This window comes from Diabrotica virgifera, chromosome 3 (genome assembly GCF_917563875.1).
Source record: "Diabrotica virgifera virgifera chromosome 3, PGI_DIABVI_V3a".
NCBI classification, from domain to species: Eukaryota; Metazoa; Arthropoda; class Insecta; order Coleoptera; family Chrysomelidae; genus Diabrotica; species Diabrotica virgifera.
Window position 1 is genome coordinate 99,125,938 of NC_065445.1, and position 15,793 is coordinate 99,141,730.

Here is a 15,793-nt window from a genome sequence, read left to right on the forward strand (position 1 = left end):
GTTATTCGACTAACAAGGCAATACAATGTTTTAAGGACAGAACGGGAAATTTAGATTCCAATTACACAAGGATGGATAGATGTCATTAAAATCAGATGTGCCAATACTATTTTTATTGAATTATTGTTAGTTTTAACATAGTTGCCGCCTGTAATCCTAAGATTTTGAATTTTACTAAAATAAATTGTTAAATATTTCTAACTTTCGCCTTACCTTTCGTTATCTTTTCATTTCCATAAAGTTTTAGGAGGTAATAACAAAAACTTTTAGACACAATCCAATTATTATAGAATACTTTTATATGACACGTATTTTCGTTTGTCTATATTATATCTAGGCTCACAAATGAACCAAAGTAGTACAGTAATTGCAGAAATTAACAGACGTATATATCTAGTAAATAGAGCGTAGATACTATGGATTAAAGAAACTTTTAAAATCGAACAGTTACAAAAAGAACGAAACTATTGATATACACAACTCTACTCTAGCCGCTAGCCCGTCCTCAGTTAGGCGTCAGAAACGTGGACGATAACAAAAAGTGATGGTTTAGATTAGGCAGTTTTCAATTTAGACTCATCAGGCAACACAAGTATTTATAAACGCCCAGATCGACAGGCGAGTAAAACCGCGGTTTTGTGGCTCGTCGGTAAAGCTCGCCAGTGTATCATTGCAATACCGCGGTTTTATTTACCGACAAGCCTGGCTCGCGGTTCGTCAGTTGGTTTTATTTTTTACTTGGCTCGTCGTTCAAAACCGCGCGTGTATCACGGCTGGCGAGCCAAGCCGGCAGATTTCGGCGACCGTTGAAGTGAAAAAGACCAGTTTTTAATCATGGATATGCGAACTCTCAGCCACGACTTTTTATTAGAATTTATATATTGCTTACGAGACCGTTCTTGTTTATGGAAATGTAAATGGCCAGAGTACAAAAACAAAGCAATTCGACTTACCACATTGTATTAAACTCTTAAATATCGTAAAAAAGAATGTGTGTGTACTTTGTACGCACGTAAGAAGATATTCTTCTATTATATAATAGGTAATTTAAACGAAGTAAATATACTTAAAAGGTTATTTGTACTTATTTTATTTAAAAATCAAACTAACTTTCTTATCTACCACTTTCAAAAAAGAAGAATATCTTCAAAAATTATATAATAATATACTTACAATCATAAAATCTATAAAAAAAAATAAAAAAATAATAACTTGCTTGGGGCTTGAACCAACTTCACGTCAAATACAACAAAATATAGAGTAAGAAAACGATATATGAGATGAAGATTTGTAAAAAGTTTGTTCGTAATCAGATTATGTAAATTAAAGCATTGCCTACTAATAGGTAACTACATTATTTTGTTTACATTTTCCAAATAGATAGGTATTGAAACTATTAGGTATTTCCAACTGAAACATTTAGAATTACGTACCTGCGGCTTTTCAAAACTATTTAAAAAGTCACTATAATTATAAATTTGATTTTATTTCTGTCCACACATCAATAAAAACTAATATTATACAATATTTTTGTTTACCGATAATCTCCATATTGAACAATTATTGACAGATCATTTCAAAATTTCAACACCCAATCAGAGCCCGTATAACTAATACCATACTGTCGGTGTGCGCATGCGCGCGGATCAATCAAATTTTACCCTCAATCGATTCGCCGCTAAAGAAGAATATCTTCAAAAACATGAACCCAACTCAACTAGAGCCGATGTCAAAAAAAAAAATTCAATAATTGCGAGCTTCCTACAGGAAAGAAAATAACAAGGTTACGACATGTTGCCTGTGGACGGTTGACACGACTGTTTTGCTGGCTAGTCGATCAGCACCAACGAGCCGCGAGTAAAACCGTCGTTTTTAAAACCGCGGTATTATGGCTCGCACGTCGATCACCCTCCTAAAGGCGTGCGCGTGCAGAAAAACCGCCTAGTAGCCTAGTACTGGAATGTATATAAAAATAAACAGGCTGCGGTGGCCAGGCCACTAAGAGAGAATGAATCAGATGGAACCGTGGAAACACATTTATAACCAAAGACCGGATGGTGTGAGCAGAAGAGGTAACCCCAGAGCACGATTTAAGGACCAGGTGGAACACGACTTTACGAGTATTAAGAGTACGAAATTGAAAAATCAAGGCAAGGATAGGAAGGAATGGAAGCTGATTCTAGAACAGGCCAAGACCCACCATGGGCTGCAGCCAATGATGATGATGCTTTTAGTTTGTATTACTGTTTTATAAGGGAAAATGAAAATGTAGTATGTCAAAGTGTGTAAATAATTTATTTCCTTAGCTGAGCGCTTTCGACATAAATGTCATCATCGGAGCTAATGCTAAAATAAAAAAAGAGATCTTGTAAGAAAAAGAAGTACAAAACTCTTTTTTTACTTACGTCAAATACTAAAAAAGTACCGCTACGTAGAGGTGTAAACAAGTGCATCTTAGGAATGTAAATTTGATTTTTAAATTGTGAATGCTAACTTAGTCCTCCGTACAACAGAAAACAGCAAAAAACAGAAAGAAACGGTCACATACACGTTGCACAAAAACATATATGCAACGTGTATGTGGCCGTTTCTTTCTGTTTTTTGCTGTTTTCTGTTGTACGGAGGACTAAGTTAGCATTCACAATTTAAAAATCAAATTTACATTCCTAAGATGCACTTGTTTACACCTCTATGTAGCGGTACTTTTTTAGTATTTGACGTAAGTAAAAAAAGAGTTTTGTACTTCTTTTTCTTACAAGATCTCTTTTTTTATTTTAGCATTAGCTCCGATGATGACATTTATGTCGAAAGCGCTCAGCTAAGGAAATAAATTATTTACACACTTTGACATACTACATTTTCATTTTCCCTTATTCATTCAAGTGTGTACAAACTTATCAGTCTTTCAACTATTACTGTTTTAGCCTTTAAATGAAATTCAATGTACAGTGGAACCCCGATAAGTCGGCCCCCGATAACCCGAAGTCCGGCTAACCCGGACCAATTTTCACTAGACAAACATTTCAACAATAAAAATGTATGTAACATAATATTTGAGAGATAATGGGTATTTGTGTAATTTGAACTACATATAGTAAAAATGACTCATGGCACACGACGTGCATTGTCGTGTTATCCGAAACAACAGGCACCTGTCATCATCCAGCCTCAAAAGTCCACTGCTGAATATAGGCCTCCTCCCCTCGTTTCCAACCCCATCTATCCTGCGCCGCTCTCATCCAGTTTTTATTTACCTTTCTTAAGTCGTCAGTCCATCTTGTAGGCGGTCGACCGACGCTTCTCTTGTCTTCTCTTGGCCTCCATTCCAATAACCTCTTCGTCCATCGCCCGTCTGTCATTCTGGCTATGTGTCCTGCCCATCTCCACTTCAACCTGGCTATCCTCTCGATGACGTCAGTCACCTTTGTTCTTCTTCTGATTTCTTCGTTTCTGATTTTGTCTCGCAGAGTTATTCCTAACATTGACCGCTCCATTCTTCTCTGAGTGACTCTTAGTTTGGTAGCCGAGGCTTTAGTTAAGGTAAGTGTTTCTGATCCGTACGTCAATACTGGGAGGACGCACTGATCAAATACCTTTCTCTTTAGGGATGTGGGCAACTCACTTTTAAAAGTTTCTCTCAATTTTCCAAATGCTGCCCACCCAAGACCTATTCTTCTCTTGCAGTTCATGAGTCTGGTTATCCCTGCCAATCGTAATTTCATGTCCCAGACATTTATATCTATCTACGAGTTCTATTTCCTTCCCACCAATACTGATGTTCTGGTTGGGTACCAAATTTGTCATTATTTTTGTTTTCGAGATGTTTATATTTAAACCTACATTTTCTGTAGCCACAACGAGTTCCTGTACCATCTCTCTTGCCATACCTAGATCCTCAGCTACCATGACTATATCATTGGCGAAACGAAAGTTGTTTAGGTATTCTCCATCTATTTTTATTCCCTTTGTCATCCAATCCAAACTCTTGAAAGCATGTTCTAAGACCGTATTAAAAAGTTTAGGTGACATTGGGTCTCCTTGTCTAACCCCCCGTTCTATTTTTATGTGATTACTGTTAGTATGTAATTTAACAGTGGTTGTTGCCTGTAAGTATATTTTGTGTAATAATTTTGTATACCTATAATCTAGCCTGCATTCTTTAAGCGTCTGTAATATTTTGCTAAGCTCAAAGGCTTTATGAAAATCGATAAAAACTAGAACTAGAGGTTTATTGTATTCCACTACTTTCTCTATTAGGGTTTTTATACTTTGTAGATGGTCATTTGTTCCGTAACTTTTTCGGAATCCTGCTCTCTTGATTGATAAGTCTCTAACTTTCTTTCCATTCTCTTAACTATTATTCGCGTAAATAACTTATATAAATGGCTGAGGGGGCTAATCGGCACCTGTAGTATCCTTTATTTATTTCAAACTGTCTTAGCATTGTTTAAAAAGACTATTAAACAATTCTTTTTTAAACAATGGGCTTAGTCTTCACTGTTATTAAATAACATAACATCGTTGTGATTGAGACCGTATTGTGTGTAGTACAGTCGTATTGTTCGCTTCCGTTCTGTAATCATTCGTAAATCTATTCAGATTTTGTGTTTGCGTGTTTTTTGTCTACGTAATAGAAACAAAACGTAAAAATGTTGTAGTGACAATGGAAAAGAAACTAGAAGCATTAGGTAGAATTGGTAAAGGCGTAATTGATACGTAATTTATATGTGTACTGTGCATTTCATTTCATGTTATTTCAATTATAACGGAGTTTATCTGTAAGTATACCGTATTTTATTAATTTTAACCATTTTCTTCGGCTAACCCGGATTTTCGATAACCCGGATTGGCCGCGGTCTCGATTAATCCGAGTTAACGAGGCTCCACTGTATTTTTATATGATGTTTAATCATATCAACTGCGATTGAATATTCAAAACATTTAAAAACAATGAAATATACATAATATAGGCAATTTATAATTACCTCCTGGTGCTTCATGCACTGGTATCATACGCACTTGGGGAGGTGGAAGCTGATCTCCAAGAAGTGGAATATGACCTAATTTTATACCGGTATCAATATCCAAATTAGAGTGACATCCTGGTATTACTGCCTCAATCTAAAAAATCACACATTTCAAAAATTAAAAATAACTTTTATAAGGAATGATGGTAGCGAAGCCCAAGCGGGATTTTTGAAGTTACTCGAGTGCGTCAGATTATCACATGGGGGGAAACCTTGTACCGTGTAAATGTACCTCTACCATATATTGGCTCTTAATACAGGAGAGTTAGTCAAGCGGGGTCCGAAAAAAAATCTATCCTTAGAAAAGCTCGAAATTGTCAGATTAAAAATAGGTAACTTAAGTACATGCAAAACAGTGTATACTTAAAAAAACTGACGATTTGAGCGGGTTGTAAGAAAATGGGAGTGTCACAAAATTTCACAAAAAAGCGAATATTTCGCGAAATGAACGTCAGATCGAAAAACTAAAAAATACGTGATCAATATTTTTCAAAAATCTATCGAATGATACCAAACACGACACCCCACGGAGAGAGATAGGGGGTAAATTTAGAATTTTAAATATGAAGCCCGCCATATTTCGCGAAATAAACATCAGATCGAAAACCTGCAAAATATACGCATTCATTATTTTTGAAAAATCTATTGAATGGTACCAAACACGACCCCCCACGGAGGTGGGGTGGGGGGTTAGTTTAAAATCTTAAATAGGAGCCCCCATTTTTTATTGTAGATTTGGATTATTTATGTAAAAATAAGTAACTCTTATTCGAGACATTTTTTCGAATTATGGATTGATGGCGCTATAATTGGATGGCGATATAAAAATTAAATTAAAAAATGGAAAGTCTCCACTTTATGGAAAACTTAACTTTTTTTGGTTTTAGAACCTAATCTTCATCCCATAACGCTCGAGTAACTACAACCTTAGCATACTTTCCTCCCCCACTATGACTTACGTTTAGTACACACCACTGCTTAAAAAGATAACTTCCGGCGAAGTTTGGAACCATGGTATTAGCTGGTATCTGTAAATCAAAGTTGTATGTTCTTTGTCCATGGGCTCCTACGCCTGTAGCTGATGTAAGAGCTATCAGTTCATTGTCATATTTGTGATGGGTTCTTGGACTGGTAGTCTTTGATTCTATAGTCTAAAAATAATTACAATAAATTATAAAATCTAAATCTATAATAACATTTAAGGGGAGGGGGTGGGATCAGCAGACTTTTACCAAATTTTAGTATACAGGGTGATTGATTAGTAGGATAAAACTCAATAGCTCCGCTATAGCAATAGATAGCAATAAAAGTTAATAACAAAAATTTTAGCTACCTTTGAGCTTCACATTACAAAATTAGTTAGAATGTTACAGGGTGTTCGATAACACAGTGGCAGACCAAACTTGTTTTTTTTTTAATAGAACACCCTATATTTTATTTTAAATTCGAAATCCTGTTAACTTCTCCATCACAAAAATATAAAGGTTTGTTATGTTACACAGGGTATTTACAAAGTTATAACCAATTTTATATGAAAATCGTAACAAGTTCAACTCCCTGTATAAATAAAAATAAGCAAAACAACAATGGTTTATTAATGCCATATTTTTTAACGTATTGTCAAAATTTTGAAGAATTGTCGATATTGCTAATTTTCTTTATATCAAATACAGGGTGAGTCAAAACGCAAGTACATTATTTTCTCAGTAATTTTAAATGGAACACCCTGTATTTTATATCACTATTGAAAAGTACCATTACCGTACTTTAATTTTTAGATAACATTCCCTGTGTCTAAATTTATTAGTTTTCGAGATATTTTCATTTTTCAATGGACCAGTAGCGTGGCCACCCAAATCACCAGAATTTAATAAACTGGACTGATTTTTTTGGGGTTACGTTAATAATGAAGTTTATAAAATACCTCCAACAACAAGGGATGAGATGAAAAATAGAATACAAAGTGTATTTCGATGTGTTAATTTACAAATGCTCCGTAGAGTAAGTAGCTCATTCAATGATCGTTTTTAGGCGTACATAAATGTGTTAGGAGATAATTTTGAACACCTTATGTAATTAAATATTAAAAATATTTTACTAAAAGTAGCTTCTAATTTTTTCAAACATGTTTTTTTGCAAAATGTATTACTGATAAATTATGTTTCGTTCTTTATTTGCTACATTGTTACATTTACATACAAAAGTAGTGTTTAATTGTCTTCACAAAATATTGTATTCTGTGTTTGTGTGTTTTTTGTAAAATTTATTACTAATTTTCTTTGTTTATTTGTTGCATTTACATAAAAAGATAGTTTTTAATTGTTTCAAAAATGTTGCATGTAGTGGTTGTGTTTTTGTTTGTAAAATGTATTACTAATAAATTATTTTTATCTCTTTATTTGCTACAGTGTTACATTGATTACCGGATTCGGTAATCTTCAATTGTCAATGCAGTCATGGCTTACTTAAAATTTAGATAAATTTAACACACCTAAAATAATTTACTCTGAAAAATGAAATGGAGAATGTTACATAAAAATTAAAGTACGTTAATGTTACTTTTCAATAATGATATAAAATACAGGGTGTTCCATTTAACATTACTGAGAAAATAATGTACTTGCGTTTATACTCACCCTGTACAATAAATAAAAAATATAAACCATGATATAAACCATTGCTGTTGTGCTTATTTTTATTTATACAGGGAGTTGAACTTCTTATGATTTTCATACAAAATTGGTTATAACTTTGTAAATACCCTGTATAATATTACAAACCTTTATATTTTTGTGATGGAGAAGTTAACAGTATTTCGAATATAAAATAAAATATAGGGTGTTCTATTTAAAAAAACATAAGTTAGGTCTGCCACTCTGTTATCGAACACCCTGTAATATTCTAACTAATTTTGTAATGTGAAGCTCAAAGGTGGCTAAAATTTTTGTTATATTGTTATCTATTACTATAGCGGTGCTATTGAGCTTTACCCTACTAATCAATCACCCTGTATTATTACACATTAAAAAAAGTAGCCTATAGTTATTTTTAACCCATCTAGATGACCTTGGGCATAAGATATGTCCCTGGAAAGGGTTAACAGTTGTCCTTTTTGCGTTATATTTTAAGATCTATATACATATCTGAGCCTAGTGGACATATTCTATCGCAAAAGATCTCATTTTTCTAGTTAGAATGTCAACTTTTTGGTAGAACGCAAAAGATACGTTGTACTTGAAAGGTTAAGAAGAACCAAAAGAAAACTTAAATTTAATTATTTTCAACTAATTGTCAAATTTTAACGAGGAAAAAATGTAGAAAGCAACAAATGAAAGGGTTTTTAAATACTTTCCAAACGAGCAATTGTAAATTAAAATCCTTCTAGACAGAGACTATTTTACTTCAAATCAGGCCCGAGGCACTACACAATTTTTGGGCCCCTAAATATAATTTGGGATAGTTGAGCAATTAGTATCACAAATAGGTAGAAAACTATTTAATTTAAAATTTTCATGTCCTTTTAAAAAAATTGATAATAACGGTTTATGGTTTATGAATATAACTATTATTGTTATCATTAATAATTTTTTCCTGTTTGTAAAATGAAAGAATTCGGAAAATTTATTTTTTTACTGCAATAACTGTTTTTTTTTTGTGATCTTTCAGGGACCCATTAAAATGCGGGCCAGAGACAGGTGCTTCACGAGCCTAATGGTAAAATAGGCCCTGCTTCTAGAATATACGAAGATACATCTGTTTAAAAATGGCCCGTTTCTCAGACATCGCTCCTTTTGTCATTATTTGTGAACTGATAGTAGTACACTCTTGTCTGAAGATATTAAATTGTCTAAAAATTTAGAAGAAAGTTCTATATGTATTACTATACAACAATCTCTACTTATTGGATTTCTTGGCTCGAGAATTTAACTATTTTTTTGGCCGCCTAAAAATTGAGCTTTTTGCTTCATAAGTGAGCCAACATACGTTATCGTATTGTATATATCGCCAACAGACAAAAAAACCTAAATTTTACTCATCTAACCAAAGCTTTATGTGCTCTTGATTGAACCAAAGTTACAGTTGAGTCCATGATTTTTTACACATGCGTCATCATTTAAAGTATACGAAATAAGTCGGAAATCTATTTCACGCAACAGCAAGTGACAGAAAGTGGCTACTTCTCCAATGACTGATTATATTATAAAATTTGATGTTATCGCATAAATGTAAAATGTTATTCTTTGCTTTAAAATTTTGATGCAGAATTACAGCTACATTGGAAGTAGCTTAATAAATTCTTTTAATATCGTTATTGATATTAAATTTTGTTATAATATAAATATTTGACAATAAAATATTTTCTTTTTGTTATTTGTTTCACTAATGAGGTTAACTTTGTATGTAAATGAATGGCAAAATAAAATACACGTACCATAAAATTTCAAACTCCAATATAAAATTAGTTGTGAAAACAACTGTTTGTGTAATATAAATAACTTCTAAATGCAAAAACAGGACAAAAAATAGCAAAAAATCTAACAAACTGACAGTGACAAGTAAACAAACCAGAAACGTCACAAATTGTACTTAAAATCTTAAAATGTTCCCAAGCGTATTGTTTGTACTTATCTCTCTTCGATGTACTGAGTCTAGAGCGTTCATAAAAATGACGTGTGTCTTTACTTAATAACAGGCAGTAGCTGGTTTGTCTTTATTTTCACGCCTGGAAGACAATGATGCTAGATAAAAAGTATTTATTTTATCTCGCCAAGTATTAATGACGCACGGGCAAAGAACCGTGGACTCAACTGTATCGCAGTTTTAATTATAACTTTTTTCTGATGTATCGAATATGTGCACGCTAATAGTGCTGGCAATATAAAGTATGTGTGGGAAAGTATGTGTGGGGCATTTGTATAAATCATATTTTCTATACACTTGGTTCCTAGTTTTATATCCAAAACTTACCATTTTCAGCGTTAAATTGAGTTCCGAAATACTTTCATTAGACATATTAGTAACTTCTACTTTTACTTTTGCTACTTCGCCTACTACATAGGCTTCTTTTTCCAAAAAAACATCCATAGTGATAGGATCGCTCGCACAACACATGCAGCATATAGTTTTTTCATCCTGGTAGTTAACTGGACTCTAAAAAATAAAATGTAAATAAAAATAAAAACTAAGCTATCGGTTATTTAACAAATTTACTCCTCTCCTATATACTTAGTTAATTATAAATATTCACTACATCATTTCATTAAGCGGAAAGGCGCAAAATGCAAAATTTTGACGCCTGTCAAAAATTTCAATGTGTTTTAAATGTATTCATTTTTTTTCGAATCCTGAGAAAACTAATCTTTTTGAAAAATTTAAACGCACAATGAAAGATTACATTATTACCAAGGGTCGAAGGTCCCTGAAAACTTCTATAATGTTTATTTTGGGTCTACCCCAAAATCCCGACAGCCAAAATCCCGACAGCACCAATCCCGACGGCCAAAATCCCGACACGCCAGAATCCCGACACGACAGGCCAAAATCCCGACAGGCCAGAATCCCGACAGGTTTGATAAGTTTCTTTTTAACATATTAATTACATTTATTTCTTGTTTTTTGTTTATGGCCATCTGTTTTTTATTTTTTGTTACTAAATAAAAGTATTTACCATTTAATATGAACTAATTTTCTAAATAAAATTTCTAACATGGGTATATGAATTAATTATTTTTTTTGCCAATACAGGGTGTCCCAGACTAATTTACCCACGCTATATCTCTTAAAGGAATGAAGATTTTCGAATGGGACAAAAAGTGGTATATTCTACTTGTAATACACTTTAATATGACGTAGAAAAAAATCATCCCCTAAATATTCATCCCTTAATTACAACCCCTAACTTTAATTTTTTTAATAGCACTTTGTATATTTTTTTATAGTTTTGGATGTAGTCTTCTATCGTCTATTAAACACATTTTTTGAAAATAAAATCGGTTCGTAAATAACCAAGAAAATATCAGTTTAGTTTTGTTAATTATGTGTCCTAGACTAATTTATCCAGGCTATATTTCTTAAACGAATAGAGATTTTCGAATGGGACAAAAACTTGATCTATTACGTTTGTAATACACTTTAATATGGCGTAGAAAAAAAATATTCCCTTATTATTCATCCCTTAGTTACAACCCCTAACTTTATTTTTTTTAAATAGCACCCTGTAAGTTAGGGAAGAATATTTAGGGGATGAATTTTTTCTACGCCATATGAAAGTGTATTACAAATAGAATAGATTAGTTTTTGTGCCATTCGAAAATCTCTATTCGTTTAAGAAATATAGCCTGGATAAATTAGTCTGGGACACACAATTTAACAAAAATAAACTGATAGTTTCTAGGTTATTTACGAACCGATTTTATTTTAAAAAAATGTGTTGAATAGACGATAAAAGACCACATCCAAAACTATAAAAAATATACAGGGTGCTATTAAATAAATTAAAGTTAGGGGTTGTAACTAAGGGATGATTATTTAGGAGATGATTTTTTTGTACGCTATATTAAAGTGTATTACAAGTAGAATCTATCACCTTTTGTACCATTCGAAAATCTCTATTCGTTTAAGAGATATAGCGCGGGTAAATTAGTCTGGGACACCCTGTATATAGTCCAATAATCTATGTATAACCAAATCCTGAATTCAAGTTTACTTTCATATAATAGATATTACCATGTCACTTACAACCTTCCATTTCAGTAAGTATAGCTTTTATATTATAAAATAAAGTGTTTAAATAACTTTTTCTTTTAAAATACATAATAATTAGTACCCGTACTTATTAGTAAGTAATTAATTTTTTAATTTCAATACTCTAGAATATGATTTGGTATTGCATTTGAAAAGGAAACAATAAATATTCAAAATGTAGTGGTCGGAATTTTTACTTATGCGAGGATTGTTGCATGTCGTGATTTTGACCTGTCGGGATTCTGGCGTGTCGGGATTCTGGCGTGTCGCTGTTTTGGCCGTCGGTATTTTGGCTGTCGGGGATTTTGGCTGTCGGGATTTTGGGCGCCACCGGTTTATTTTAATAAGTTACAGAGGTGAAAATAAAAGAGGAAATTTAGTGTGATTATTAATTGCAAATACTTCATTCAAAAGAAACCTTTTATTTATTCTAAGGGACTTTCGGCTCTCGGTAATAAAGTGATCTTTAGTGATCAGTGACATTATTTTCTCTAATTATTTTTAATTTTAACAAAATATTTTTTAGTTTCTTGTTAGACTGCATACATGTTATTCAATTGACCGATATTATTTCTAAACTTGTCCTCTTTTTTCTAAATGTTCCCATTTTTCAAATTGTGTACTCTTAGAGATAAAATTTTTGTCCTATAAACATGCTCCTATAAACATAGCGGTGTAATTTATATTTATATTTCTATTTAATTAAACGAATCATAAATTTTAAAACTTAAAATAACCGTCTAATAACACATCATGAGATTATGTTCTGAAACATTTTAACGGTATGCCTGAATAATGTACCGATACAACAGCATGTTATGACAATTTCATCTCAGAAAACTAATAATAGTAATCAGTAGGTATGAGCCAATCAGATGGCATCATTATTGAACAAGTAACGGAAATAAAATACATTGGAATTACACTGGCCAGCTACAGAGACCTGGACCACACTGGACAAAGAAGTGAGAAATCAAGTATAAAACTGGCAGGATGCCTTAATAACACTATACTTACGGCGAAACCAACATATTAACAGTGAGATGAAGTCAAGAATTTATAAAGCCAGTTTAAGACCAATAACGACATATCCATCAGAAACAAGACCCGATTATAGCTACAACATAAAGACTACTATAGTCCGTCCCACCTTGCTTTTAAAGTATAGGGAACATAGGCAATGCAGTCCTTATGAGAGTTTTTGGCGCGGTGATGCCGATTTTGTCAAAAAGAATTTGTAATCGAACATTAGAGAGATTACATTAAAACTTTTTTAGAAAGGCAATCTACAATTTTAGGATTCGTAAACGTTTAAATTTATTTGATATACTCTACTATTATATATAACTTCGCCATTGCCTGGTCCCAAGTCCAGGATGAGAAAGGAGGAGGGTTGTGCGTTGGGCTAACAACCCAACCACGTAAAAAAATATTTTGTTATGGAATCGTCAAGATGCCTCGGAACTGGACTGAATAAAACGATGACGACAAGTGCTATGGAAATGGATACGAGAAAGGTCATATACATATATGGGCTGCTGGAATGTAAGAACTATGTATGAGATAGGCAAAACTAATCAGGTAGCTGCTGAGATGGACAAAAACAAAAATAGAAATCCTAGGAATAAGCGAGGTAAAGTGGAAAGGATGTGGAAAAACGAGACTATAAAATGGAAAAACAATCTTATTCTCGGGACATACACAGGAAACTGCCAAACATGAGGGTGGAGTGGCCATAATGCTGGGAAAAAACGCAGCACGAGCATTGATAGATTGGTAGGGTGTGACAGATAGGATTATAGTAGCAAGGTTTAAAACAAGATTTCGCAACCTCTCAATAATAAATGTTTATGCTCCCACCAACGACAAAGAACAGGTAGTGAAAGAAGAATTTTACGAGCAACTGCAAGCTGTATATGATAGAGTGGAGGCAAATAATAAAAGTGATATCTTAATAGTGATGGGGGATATGAACGCCAAAATAGGTGGAGAAAATGAGGGAAAAGAGTTTGTAATGGGTAGAGAAGGCTTAGGAGAAATAAATGAAAATGGTGAAATGTTTACTGACTTCTGTGCCCATAACAACTTAATGATTGGCGGAAGTATCTTTCCACACAAGCGCATACACAAGATAACGTGGATTTCTCCAGGAGGTGAAGTACAAAACCAAATAGACCACATTACAATAAATAGACGATGGAGGAAATCACTACTGGATGTAAGATCTATGAGAGGGGCAGATGTAGGGTCCGATCATGTATTAGTGAGAGCGAAATTTACAGTTAAGCTGCCAGCAGCAGCAAAGAGAACGCCGAATAGAGAAAAATACAATGTTCACTGGATCAGAGATGGAAATGACGTACAGAATGAATTCAGAGAGCGAATGCAGAATAATTGGAGAACGGTCGACGACATAGAGGAAGCCACTGTTGAGGAACTCTGGAACAAGTATAAAGAGACGATAAAGAAAACGGCAGTGGAAACAGTTGGCTACAAGAAAAACAGTAACAAACCCTGGATGACGAAAACAACATGGGACAAGATACAAGAACGTAAACAAATTAAAGTCAAGTTACTAGGAATGAAAGACGACGATGAGAAGCAACGATTAGAACAGAAATACTGGGAAAAACACAGAAGTCAAAAGAAGCGCAAGAAATGACAAAAGATCATACCACAACGGACTCATTAATGAAGCTGAAAATGCGACAAAAGGAAACGACCTAAAAAAATTGAATGACATCACAAGAACCTTGAGAAGAACAAGCCGAAATGGTACCACTAAAATAAAAGATAAAGATGGTGTCGTACTGAAAACAGAACAACAAATTCTTACTAGATGGATGGAATGTTTCAAAGAAATGTATGAAGAACAGGATATAATAAACGAAATAGAAGAGGAACCTAACAGACAACCAATGAACATGAACACCGAAGAACTCACCCATGAAGAGATAAAAGATGCAATTAATCAATTAAAAAGAGGAAAAGCTGCCGGAATAGACAATATCCCTGCTGAGTTAATCAAAGCTGACATCGAAACGTCCACCTCTATACTGTACACACTTTTAAATAAAATTTGGAGAACCGAAGAGCTACCCAGAGAATGGACGCAAGGCTTAATTGTAAAAATTCCTAAGAAGGGCGACACATCCAAATGTGAAAATTGGAGGAAGATCACCCTGCTATGCACAACAAGCAAAATAATGACCCGAATCATACTTGAAAGAATGAAGAAGGAATTTGATAAAGTTATAAGAGAAAACCAAGCTGGATTTCGGGCACGAAGATCCTGCATTGACCACATTTGTACGATGAGAACGATTATAGAGCAATCATTAGAGTGGCAGAATAAGCTATATGTGAACTTTATAGACTTCGAGAAAGCGTTTGATCGTGTAGATCGCAAACCCTTATGGAAATTGCTAGAGAAATACGGAATGCCTCCCAAGTATATCAGAATTATAAAACTGTTCTACGAAGGGTCCACAGCACGCATAGTCCACGAAGGCAAGTTAACAGAACAAATAGATATTGGTACAGGAGTAAGGCAAGGCTGTGTGCTCTCTCCAACCTTATTCCTGATAGTAATCGACTCGACTGGATCATGTCCAAGGCTACTAGTAATAAGACTGGAATAAGATAGAATGTTTTTAACCAACTTGAGGACTTGGAATTTGCAGATGACATATGCCTTTTAACAGAAAAAAGACAACACATGCAACGCAAAACTGAAAAAGTAGCAGAGGCAGGGAAGAAGGTCGGACTTAACATAAACGTCAGAAAAACTAAGATAATGAAAATAAATACACCAAGAGAAATGGGAATATCACTGGGAGGCACGGAATTAGAAACGGTAGAGAAATTTAACTACTTGGGCAGTATTTTGAACAACAAAGGAGGGACGGAGGAGGACGTAAAACGGAGAATAGGAATAGCTCAAAACGCATTCAATATGCTAAAGAAAATGTGGTCTTCGCGTCAGATGACAAGTAAAACTAAGATAAGATTATTCAACAGCA

General features: G+C 33.8%; 1 protein-coding gene across 1 annotated transcript in view; it reads right to left on the bottom strand.

Moving 5' to 3' along the window:
* Window positions 1–15,793, bottom strand: part of LOC114334669 (arrestin domain-containing protein 3-like) — a 121,129-nt gene that overhangs the window by 26,170 nt on the left and 79,166 nt on the right. The window contains exons 5-7 of the mRNA XM_050645327.1: window positions 9,996–10,178; window positions 5,987–6,178; window positions 4,986–5,121 (exon numbers count right to left, since the gene is read on the bottom strand). Coding sequence (XP_050501284.1) covers window positions 4,986–5,121; window positions 5,987–6,178; window positions 9,996–10,178 — 511 coding nt within the window. The remainder of the gene's footprint in view (window positions 1–4,985; window positions 5,122–5,986; window positions 6,179–9,995; window positions 10,179–15,793) is intronic.